This window comes from Erythrolamprus reginae, chromosome 3 (assembly GCF_031021105.1).
Source record: "Erythrolamprus reginae isolate rEryReg1 chromosome 3, rEryReg1.hap1, whole genome shotgun sequence".
Taxonomy (NCBI): domain Eukaryota; kingdom Metazoa; phylum Chordata; class Lepidosauria; order Squamata; family Dipsadidae; genus Erythrolamprus; species Erythrolamprus reginae.
This window is the reverse complement of record NC_091952.1, coordinates 32,286,983-32,299,125: the sequence shown is the minus strand read 5'-3', so window position 1 is coordinate 32,299,125 and position 12,143 is coordinate 32,286,983. Positions and strand designations below refer to the sequence as shown.

The 12,143-nt window shown below is 39.5% G+C and overlaps 1 protein-coding gene across 8 annotated transcripts in view; it reads left to right on the top strand.

Annotated features, from left to right (window-relative positions):
- The window catches only part of LPIN3 (lipin 3), an 83,841-nt gene that overhangs the window by 54,426 nt on the left and 17,272 nt on the right, over positions 1–12,143 (top strand). For 6 of the 8 annotated variants that reach the window (XR_011558513.1, XM_070744746.1, XM_070744744.1 and 3 more), the window contains exons 8-11: positions 509–608; positions 3,184–3,362; positions 4,533–4,629; positions 6,555–6,624. Coding sequence is in view for 6 of the 8 variants with exons in the window: in XM_070744746.1 (XP_070600847.1) it covers positions 509–608; positions 3,184–3,362; positions 4,533–4,629; positions 6,555–6,624 (446 nt within the window). In the remaining 2 variants the exon portion in view is untranslated. The remainder of the gene's footprint in view (positions 1–508; positions 609–3,183; positions 3,363–4,532; positions 4,630–6,554; positions 6,625–12,143) is intronic. The other 2 variants (XR_011558514.1, XM_070744747.1) reach the window with 1 other exon arrangement.

The window sequence follows — 12,143 nt, the reverse complement described above, 5'->3', positions numbered from 1 at the left end:
GAAACATATAATGACGTATCAAAGGAAACAAAACCAGTTGCGGACTTGTAATTAAAAATATTTGTTCCTAAATGCTCTGGGTAAGAGGACTGCTTTTAAAGGATAAAAGAGTGGGAGATAACCTGGGCAATATGTCGTCACGTAAAATTCTGACAATTTTATGTTTATCTAGTCATCAAAAATTGAAACCACCTTGAATATGTTTTTTTTAAAAATAATGTATATAGTATATAGGTATTCACTGAGAGTTTTGGGGGTGGGGGTGGTGGTGGTGGGGATGAGCTGTCTTCATTATTAGAGTGAATGATTACAGAAATGTCTATAGCAGAGGTCTTCAAACTTGGCAACTTTAAGCATAGCTGGTTGGAGAATATGCTGGCTGGAGGATTCTGGGAGTTAAAGTCCACAAGTCTTAAAGTCGCCAAGTTTGAAGACCTCTGGTCTATAGAAATACAGTTTTTTCATTAAATTGCCTGGGCTACTGTAATAATTTCTTAATTTCTTTGAGGTTCCTTAAAGAAAAACCCTCATCTGGGACCAAGTGATATTTATTTAGATGACCTTTCAAACTTGGATGCGGAGCAATTAGCACTTTATTTCCCGAAGAGGTATGGCTATTGTTTCTGATTTCTTTGGACAAACTATAGATGAGAGATTAGAATTATTGAATTCAAGTTACAGTAGGAAAGAGCCTTGAATGTCTTGACCAAAGCAAAATGCAGAAATTGACCAACACATGAACCACAGCTGACATTGGACCATCATCTCTCGGCTGTGGTGAGGGGGAGGCGTTTGCCCAAGTCCACCTGGTGCATCAGTTGCACCCTATCTGGACAGGGAGTGTCTACTCACAGTCACTCATGCCCTTATCACCTCGAGGTTCGACTACTGCAATGCTCTCTACATGGGGCTACCTCTGAAGAGCGTTTGGAAACTACAAATTGTGCAGAACGCAGCTGTGCAGTCATGGGCCTCCCAGGGTATGCCCATGTTTCTTTATCACTCCGCAGACTGCATTGGCTACCAATTGGGTTCCAGACGTGATTCATAGTGTTGGTAATGACCTATAAAGCCTAACATGGCATCGGACAAGATTACTTATGGGACCACCTTCTGCCACATGAATCCCAGCATCCAGTTAGGTCCCACAGAGTCAGCCTTCTCCAGGTCCCATCAACTAGACAATGTCGCTTGGTGGAGCTTAGGGGAAGAGCCTTCTCTGTGGGGGCTGGGCCCTCTGGAATCAGCTGTCCCCAGAGATTCGTACTGCAGCCCCTTCTTCATCTTCCGCAAGAACCTGAAAATCTATTTATGCTGCCAGGCTTGGGGTCAATAGACCCTAGGCCCTGGCCAATGAATGTTTGGTCTGTCTGTGGTTTGAATCTGGAAGAATGATTTTTAATGTTTTAGTCTTTTTAGCATCATTTTTTAAGATTAATTATTTATATTAATTGGATCAGATATGTTATTGTATGTTGTTTTTTATTTATGTTTGTGAGCCACTCCAAGTCTACGGAGTGGGGCAGCATACAAGTCCAATAAATAAATAAAGAGCCACATAACTTTTGTTTTAAATTATTCATCAAAAGGAAGCCGAGGATATAGCAGAGTAGCATGTTTCATTGTTGTGACAGTTTTTTCTAACCTTCATTTTAAGCCATAGTTTAAAGCAGCATTCGCTGGCTGGGGAATTCTGGGAGTTGAAGTCCAAATATCTTCAAGTTGCCAAGGTTGGGAAACACTGGTTTAAAGCACTGTTGGTGAACCTTTTTGGCATCTAATGCCAACACGTGAGCACATGTGTGCGCATAGGGAAGCACCAAAATCAGAAGAGCAGCTCCCCAGTGCACATGCATGAGAGCACCGGAAACCGGAAGAGCAGTTCCCTGGTCTTCTGTTTTCTGGTGCGCATGCATGCATGAAGACAGTCTGACTGCTGTACATGTGTGCGCTGGAAACCAGAAGCTTAGCTTCCCAACATGCGTATGCATGCCAGGGTGCTGCTCTTCCAGTTTCTGGCACTCATGCGCATGTAAATACCAGCTGGCCAATGCCCATGTCTGTGCTAGAACTCAGAAGAGCACTGGGCAATTGCTGGTGTGCCTAGAGAAATGGCTTTGTGTGCCATTTCTGGCACACATGTCATAGGTTTGCCTCCAGTGGTCTAAACAATTTAGTTGTAGTCACCAGAGATGCTATCGAAGCTTCTGCATATTAAAGTCCTTAAAAAGTGGAAATATGAGCAGGATATTCAATCTGCCAATAGTTAAAGGTTATATGCAATGGACAACTCCAGAAGCCTTGAAACTAATCATTTGGGTTCCTAATATCTTATTACCACATTAGAGAAAATGAAATCTGTATTCCATAAATCCATAACACAGGTTTATGGCAGTGGTGAAATTCAAACATTTTCCCTACTGATTCTGTGGGCATGGCTTGTTGGGCATGGCTTGTTGGTGGTGGATTCATGTGGCAGGGTGGGCATGGCCAACTTTTAAAAAACTTTTTAACTACTGGTAAAAATAATGCTTCAAAAAGTTTTTTAAAGGTTCTGACAATCAGCTGTGCTTGCAATCCTCAGAACTTTTTTTTTTTTACTGTTTAAAGCATTTTTACTACCTATTTGCCGGAACGGGTAGTAAAAAATACTTAGAAAAAGTTTTTTAAAAACATAGAAGATTGACGGCAGAAAAAGACCTCATGGTCCATCTAGTCTGCCCTTATACTATTTCTTTTCCCTTCTATCCTCCAGACAGACAGACGTTCTGACTATCACGCCGCACTGCTAATTGTCACAGCTAATCGATGGAACCTTTAAAAAAAACTTTTAAAAGCATTTTTACTAGCTATTTTCCAGAACTGGTAGTAAAAATGCTTTAGAAAAGTGAAAGAAAGGTTCCGATGATCGCACGGCACAGCTGATTGTCACAGCTGATCATTGGAACCTTTAAAAAAACCTTTTTAACCATTTTTACCTCCTGGTATACAGCATAAAATTATGATTTATGTGCAAATTGTTTCAGTAAATGTGAGACCACATGCCTATATTAAGGTTGATTTTTTAAATCCACTACAAGTCATATGGCATTTTAGATGTGTGTGTTTATAAATAAATAAAGCAAAAAGATGGAAACTTATTTTTAAACCATGCTATTGTTGTTGTTGTTATTTGGTTTTCAGTGATGCTGAGTTGAATTGGCCACAGTCACAATCTGACCCTGGAATCTTCTCTCCTTCCCACGCGCTGGCCAGTGTGACAGGTGACAGCAATGCAGATATTCTGCTGGAACCTATGGAAAATACCCCCATTCTCTTGTCTCTCTGTGGAGGTCTTGGAGATGATGGAGAATTAACTCATGGTATGTTTAGAGCAGTGGATCCCACCGTTTTTGGCCATGCCCCACTTAATCTCTAAAATTCTGATTCCCCCTCCATGACATATCATTCTAAGAAGGTGCAAAAAAGAGCAACCAAGACGATTAAGGTATTGGAAACCAAGACTTATGAAGAGAGACTGAGGGAACTGGGCATGGATAGCCTAGAGAAAAGGAAGGCCAGAGCGGACATGATAGCAGTCTACAAGTATACGAGGGGATGTCACAGAGAGGAGAGGATCACTTTATTCTTCAGGGCACCAGAGGGCTGGACGAGGAACAATGGCTGGAAGCTGACCAAGGAGAGATTCAACATGGAGATAAGGAGGAACTTCCTGACGGTCATAGCGATCAACCAATGGAACAACCTACCAGCGGATGTTGTGAACTCCAACACTCTGGACATTTTTAAGAGAAGATTGAACTGCCACTTGACTGGTGTACTATAGGGTTCCTGCTTGGGCAGAGGGTTGAACTCGATGGCCTTCATGGTCCCTTTCAACTCTAACAATAAATAAATAAATAACTATTCAAAAGTGAACTCCTACTCACATGGAGAAAGCCTAAAAGGCCATTAACTTGGTTTTAAAAAGGTTCCAATTGTCCCCCTGTGGGGCAGGGGTCCACATTGGGAACCACTGTTTTAGAGGCAAAGGAGGCAATGTGATTTGGTACTGTAAGAGTTTTTATGAAGAACTGACTTTGAGTTGGCATTCTACAGTATTATCTGATAAAGTTGTTCTAAAGGAAATATACTGCTCAAAAAAATAAAGGGAACACTCAAATGACACATCCTATATCTGAATGAATGAAATATTCTCATTGAGTATTTCATTTGCACAACTATTCCATTTGTAACAGCATGTGAAATTGACTGTCAATCAGTGTTGTTCCTAAGTGGACAGTTCGATTTCACAGAAGTTTGATTTACTTTCACAGAAGTTTGATTTACTTGAAATTATATTCTGTTTTTTAAATGTTCCCTTTATTTTTTGAGCAGTGTATTTATTGGGGGGGGGGGGAGGAGAGAAATAATATCCAGTCACAGAATGAATTTGGAGACAAATATCTGTCAAAGTGTTTCTCTTGGAGAGAGATGGGCAGTTTAAAACAACGAAATGTAAATATAAATATATTGCCTTCCATTTACTTTAGCAGAGAAGTTTATGAAGCACATAGTGACCTATCAGGAGTTTACAGAGAATCCAGCAATTCTTGAAGATCCAAACTTGGTAATACAGATCCAAAATAAGTAAGTAGAAATGCCACTTTCAATTGTGGTGTTTGTGTTCCCCAAGGCCATGTATGTGTATGCATGAGTGAATGCTGGGTTGTATTCTGTGAGAATAATGCTAGTGCATGGAAGAACATTATCCATGGGATTGCGATGGGTCAGACAGGACTTCACAACTAACAGCAACAAGGCACTCCTTAAAGTGCCTTGTTGTTGTTACTGAACAACAAGGCACTGAACAACATAGTGCCTTGTTGTTGTTACTGAACAACAAGGCACTATTACTGAATTAATGAATTTTGTATGAAAGTGGAACGGCATCCCCCTTTTAAGTATTCTGTCTCCCAATCATTCCCCAAAAGTTTTTTTAAATAAAAGATCTATATGTGAGAATAAAAGCTCATACACTTTCCTAAACTGAGTTCAGCAACCATGATAGAAGATAGCTCGAATTGGCTTGTCAAAAGCTGGACTGAAATGTTATAGGCCAGTGAGGGCAAACCTATGGCATGGGTGGCACACAGAGCCATATCTGCTGGCACATGAGCCATTGTCCTAGCTCAACTCCAACATGCATGTATGTGCCAACCAGCTGCTTTTTGGCTTGCACAGAGGCTCTGGGAGGGCATTTTTGGCTTCCAGAGTGCCTCCAGAGGCTTAGGGGATTGCATTTTTACCCTCCCCCAGCTCCAGGGTAGTCTTTGGAGCCTGGGGAGGGTGAAATATGAGCCTACTGGGCCCAACAAAGTTGGGAAATAGGCACTTTCCAGCTTCCAGAGGGCCTCTGTGGGGTGGGGGAAGCTGTATTTGTCCTCTCCAGGCATTGAATTATGGGTGTGGGCACTCGCGCATGCACGCTAGCACACGTGCATGCCCTGAGGAAAAAAAGGTTTGCCATCATTGTTATAGGCTAAGCCTTCATTCTAGAGGCTAGCTAGGAAACCAGACTTAATTTTTTATGAAAACATATAATGAAACCTATTTCAGTTATACAAACCCCTCATCATACAAACTTTTCGAGATACAAACTAGGGGTTTAAGATTTTTTTGCCTCTTCTTCCAAACTATTTTCACCTTACAAACCCAAGCTGCTGTCACTGGGATGCCTCACCTCCAGACTTCTGTTGCCAGCGAAGCGCCCGTTTTTGTGCTGCTGGGATTTCCCTGAGGCTCCTCTCCATGGGAAACCCCACCTCCAGACTTCTGTATTTTTGCGATACTGCAGGGGAATCCCAGCAGCACAAAAACGGGTGCTTTGTTGGCAACGGAAGTCCAGAGGTGGGGTTTCCCCGCGAGGGGAGCCTCAGCGAAATCGCAGCATCACAAAAACACGGAAGTCCGGAGGTGGGGTTTCCCATGGAGGGGATCCTCAGGGGAATCCCAGCAGCGCAAAAATTGGCGCTTCAGCTGGCAAAGGGGGTGAGTTTTGGGCTTGCATGCATTAATTGCTTTTCCATTGATTCCTATGGGAAACATTGTTTCGTCTTACAAACTTTTCACCTTGCAAACCTCGTCCTAGAACCAATTAAGTTAGTAAGACGAGGTATCACTGTATATTTAAGACACAGACACACATATACCTTCGGAGAGGGGCGGCATACAAGTCCAATAAATAATAATAATAATAATAATAATAATAATAATAATAATAATAATAATAATTATTATTATTATTATCATTATTATACCTGCAGATTTCTAGTATATTAATGAAACAATGAGATTTAGTTGAGTCTGGCTGGATTGAAACATTGGGCTTTGCCATTGTTTTGTGGTATTTTAATGGTAGCAAATAATTTGGTGCAGTGCTTAAACATCTACACACTTTCATCCATTTGTACTGTATCATCTTTCAGTTCTGTAGTCTTGATACTTTTCCATCTATTACTTCACTGTCATACTGCTATATACAGATTGATTTTTGTCCCCCTCTCTAATTGCAGATACTACAATTGGGCAGTTGCAGCTCCTATGGTTCTCTCACTACAGGCATTCCAAAAGAATCTTCCCAAAGTAAGTCCATGTGAATTTGGGTTTACTAATGAAATATAACTTCTTAGTTTATGTTTCAATATTTAAAGAGTGGTGTAATATAATTTCTTAACCTCTAGTAAGGTAAGCAGTTTTTACCCTAATAAACTAATTGGTATTATCTCAACTATTGACCAGACTAATTAATCAGATCTATTGGGAAGAAAACCTTTTATCCAAAGTTTCAGGTTATCTTAATGCTTTTGAATGCTATTAGATCCATCATTTATTAAAATGATCTTTTTTCTGTACGGCTTTTATGGATTCTAGTTCTCTCACTTCCAGAGAATGATAATCACACTTGTAAGATGCATTTATAAAAATGACAATTTACTTGCCCAGATAGGTGTTTACATTTTATTTTATTTTAATTTATTTATTTTATTTTATTAAATTTATAGACCGCCCTTCTCCAAGTGGAAGTGGGGGTGGATTAAGAGACTAAAAGACACAAATAAATACAGTTATAAAAACACAGTATAAAACCTCTAATAATAAGCATTCCTACATCATGCATTCATAGCTACTGGCCAGAGCAGAGTGTAAATGCTCAACGGCCCCAAGCCTGCCCGCAGAGTTGTGTTTTTAAAACCTTTCAAAAGGCCATGAGGGTGGGGGCCATACAAATCTCTGGGGGAAGTTGGTTCCATAGGACTGGAGCCACCACAGAGCAGGCCCTTCTCCGTGGTCCCACCAGACAACATTTAAGGACATGATGTTAATCTTCTGATCAAACATTAGGTGCTAGGACTGGAAGTTATATTCCATATTCCATATTCTATTTTACCAATCCAAATTTAATTACATATTGTGTACTCCCAGGAGTTCTTAAAACATTTAATAGGACACTATAACTTATTATGAGATAATGATAGTCATATATTTTAGACATATAATTAGCTAAGTTGTGAAATGGTCTGCTATCTGAATTTTGTCACTGTAATGTTCAAATTAGGTGGCTAAACTAATTAACAGGAGAACAACATACACAAACTGTATTAATGATATACCTTCAAAATTAATAATCATGAAAATAAGTGTAGAAAGTGGGGAAAAGGTTGATGGAGGGAGACCTAATACAATTATGTGATATAAGTAGACCAGCTTTCCAGAATTTGACAATAATGCTCAAATTATTTTTTTCTTGTTACTTGTTAACATATGAATTAGATTTATTCCCCAAATAAAACATATTCATCATGTATTTTTAAAAAGTAGGACAGAACTGCATAAACTAAAAGTGTGAAAAGCTATTGCTTATCTGTAAAAACAAATACTACAATAAGAAATTAAAGAAGTAAGATGCTCTACTGCAAATATTCTATGATTCAAAGTTTGTATTTATATAACGAAGTACAAAAACAAGTTAAACTTGATATTGTAGATTACAAAGGCAGTATTTCCACCTACATTAGTATTCATAGTTCCACCTTCATCATTTTGCCATTTCTTGTTTATTAACAATAGAAAATACTTTAACTTAGGCCCTTAATAGTTACGATAGATTAAAGTTTAATATTGCAAATTTCATTAAATTCCTGTCATGTAGATTACATTGAATATTTTCCATTTTTTGGAAAAAACACATATAATAGTAAATTTTAAGCAACGTACCATTAACATTTCCCAATTTCTAACTCTTTAAAAATCATTTCTTTTTAATCTTTCCAAAATCTTGTATTTGAGCCTTGTATTTGAGTTTATCAGCTTTGGATAGCAAAAGCTCTTTTATTTCTCATCTTCCAAATCATGGACCAGGTAAAAGCCACACAGAGGTTGCTGTTGTTTTGCTCTGTTAAAAACGTCCTTAATGTAAAATAGGAGTCAGGAAAAAAAATATTTAGTTTGCCTGGATTATTTTTAAATTTTATCTCCTCAGTTTGTGATTTCTGACACTATGTTTGTGGTGCCGAACCTATGGCATGCATGTCAGAGGTGGTGTGCAGCGCCCTCTCTGGTGGCATGCAAGCCATTGCCCCAGCTCAGCTTTGCTATGCATGCATGGGTGCCTCCCACTGGTCTTCGGGTCTTTGCCATGCATTCATGGGAGGCGGGGCACATGCAGGGGTGCATGCATGTGGGGGGGGGACAGGGTGAATGTAGGGGCCCTGTGTGTACATGCAGGGGGGATACATGATGGGGCCTATATGCAAATTATATTTTGTGGGTTCGGGTGCACACATGTGCTTTGGGCACTCAATTTAGAAAATGTTAGCCATCACTGTCATAGTTCCCTCTAAGCTGAGCAGTGAGCAATCGCTCACTTAAAAATCATCATCAACTCAGAGTTTTCCAAACCTGCCCAGAAGCCGAGAGGGAAAGAGTGAGAGGGAAGGAGAGAGAGAGGAAGAGAGAGAAACAGATAGAAAAAAGAGAGGAAGGAAAAGAGAAAGAAAAAGAATGGGAGTAAGGAAGAGAGAAAGAAAATCAAAATCTAGTTTGAAACTAGCTCAACTATTTAAGTGGCATTTTGATATTGATAGAGTTGCCCTATTATGAGCTCACTGTTATAGACACACAGTACAGTATTTTATTTTGAAATTCTCTGAGGCAAAACAGGGTGGGTTTTTTATTTGTTTGTTTGTTTGTTTGTTTATTTATTTTTAATTTTTTTATTATTTGTGTGCCGCCCAGTCCTGAAGGGATTGCCGCTCAGACACTATACTTTTCCGCCCCCCCCCCAAAAAAATTAGAGGGAACACTGATCACTGTACTATGTCAATGTAGTACAGTGGTACCTTGGATCCTATAAATACACACAGAGCAATCACCACATAGATAGTCTTAATACCATTATTGTCCCAAAATAAGACCCTGTCTTATATTTTTTTGAACCCTGAAATAAGCATTTGGCCTTATTGCCATGCATTCAAAAGCCCAATTATTATTGGAGGATGTCTTATTTTGGGGGAAAGAGACTATCTATGAATTTGTTTAACTCCACTTTAAAACTACAGTGGTACCTCTACTTAAGAACTCCTCTACTTAAGAACTTTTCTAGATAAGAACCGGGTGTGCAAGGTTTTTTTTGCCTCATGTTAAGAACCATTTTCTACTTAAGAACCCAAGCCTGGAAAAATTTCCCAGGAAATTTGAGAACAGCACAAAGCCCGGACATTTTTTTTAAAGCCTTAAAGTTTTGGATTTTTTTGATTCCCCTCACCTCACCTTCTTCCTTCGGCAGTGACTGTCCTCCTCTTCTTCTTCCTCCTCCTCCCACCCAAATTCCGAGCTCTTATTTTTTTCCTAATGGGTTTGCACGCATTATTTGCTTTTACATTGATTCCTATGGGAAAAATTGCTTCTATTTACAAACTTTTCTACTTAAGAATCTGGTCACGGAATGAATGAAGTTCTTAAGTAGAGGTACCACTATATATTGTATCTAAAACCATTCTGATATAAGCAAATACATTCAGGCTTTAGGAGATGATGGATCGATGGAAAAATGGATTTAATTCTTTGAGAATCAACTTGAACAGGTTGAAGCAAAATGTATGTGGTTAAAACAAATAGAATGGCAATAAGTGTATTAATAAAATTCCCTAAATTTCTTGAAAGGAGGAACAAAAAAAAAAAGAAAAAGAAAAAACTCTTATATATTGTTGACCAAACGAATGCTCCACCGAACCTATACATACCGCCATCTACAACACCGTCACCAGCCTGGGACTGGAACAATTAGTATTAAACAACACCAGACTCAACAGCTGCCTCGACCTCATCTTCTGCAATAGTAAAAGTGCTATTTATGGACTGCATATCATAGAACCCTTCTCCAACAGCGACCATAGTATGATCAACTTCAACCTCAACCTACGCCATCATAACATTCAACAGAACAACGTGTCACCTAAGTACAATTTCAGGAAAGCTAACTACGAACTCATAGACGTCAGTCTCTCATTTATTAATTGGCAATCCCTCTTCTCCAACTGCATCTCCATCGATGACCTCTACAACACGTTCTTACTCCAAATCAATAGACTTATAGATCTGTATGTTCCAATTACTCCTCCTAGAAGAAAACAGAAAAACAACATTCCCATCTCACTAAAGAAACTACAAACCAAAAAAAGATCCCTCTGGCGTAGAAACAAAAAAGGTCCTGTAAACAACTTTAAAAACCGCTACAGAAGAATATGCCAACAAATAAAAGTAGAATGTCTGAACTACCGCAGTAAACAAGAGGAAAACCTCCTACGCTCCAAATCTAACCGTGCCTTCTACAACTTCGTCAACAACAAACTTAACGACTCCAGACCTATTCCACCTCTCATTGGACCACACAACAAAGAGTACCACGACGACCCATCCAAAGCAAATCTTTTCAACTCCTTCTTTGGCTCCGTTTTTGTTAACAGTAATAACTCATTCCCCCTCTTCGCAAATCGCACTCCTAACTCATTAAATAACCTAAGCCAAATCATCTTCACCACAGACTACGTTGAAAAAGCAATCCGTGATCTCAAACCTTCCCTATCTGTCGGTCCAGATGGTCTCTGTGCATACTTCCTAAGAAAACTCTCATCTGCCATAGCTGAACCTCTAAGCATTATCTTCCAAAATTCCTTCATGACCAGCACTCTCCCCAAACTGTGGTCAAAAGCAGTAGTCATCCCCATCTTCAAAAAAGGAGACCCATCACTAGTTGACAACTACAGACCCATATCACTATGCTGTGTACCTTGTAAAATCATGGAATCAATTATAAATAGTTCAATCACTCTCTACTTAGAATCTAACAACCTACTATCAAAAAAACAATTTGGATTCCGTAAGAAACTATCCTGCAACCTACAACTACTCCACTGCAAAAACATCTGGACTACCCAACTTGATCAAGGAAAATTCATTGATGCAATTTATATCGACTTCTGCAAAGCCTTTGACTCAGTGGTTCACGACAAACTTCTCCTAAAACTCAAATCCTACGGCATCTCAGGACTCCTCCACAACTGGATTACCGCATTCTTGTCAAACAGACAACAAGTTGTCAAAATCGGAAGTGCCATTTCCTCCCCTGTCCCTGTCAAAAGCGGCGTTCCCCAAGGCAGCGTACTAGGTCCTACTCTTTTCATCCTATACATCAATGACCTCTGCGATAATATCGTAAGCAACTGTGTACTTTTTGCCGACGATGTGAAACTCTTCAACACCACCGACAACACACTCACTCTTCAAAAAGACCTTGACTTCATTTCAGATTGGTCCAACACCTGGCAACTTCAAATATCAACCAACAAATGCTCTACCCTCCACATCGGCAAAAAGAATCCAAACCACTTATATGAACTGAATAAACAAATCCTCACTACCAACCAACACTCAGTAAAAGACCTCGGAATACTCATTTCAAATGACCTAAGTGCTAAAGCCCACTGCAACAATATCGCCAAAAAAGCCTCCAGAGTTGTTAACCTGATCCTACGCAGCTTCTGCTCCGGCAATCTCACACTAGTCACAAGAGCCTACAAAACCTATGCCAGACCCATTCTCGA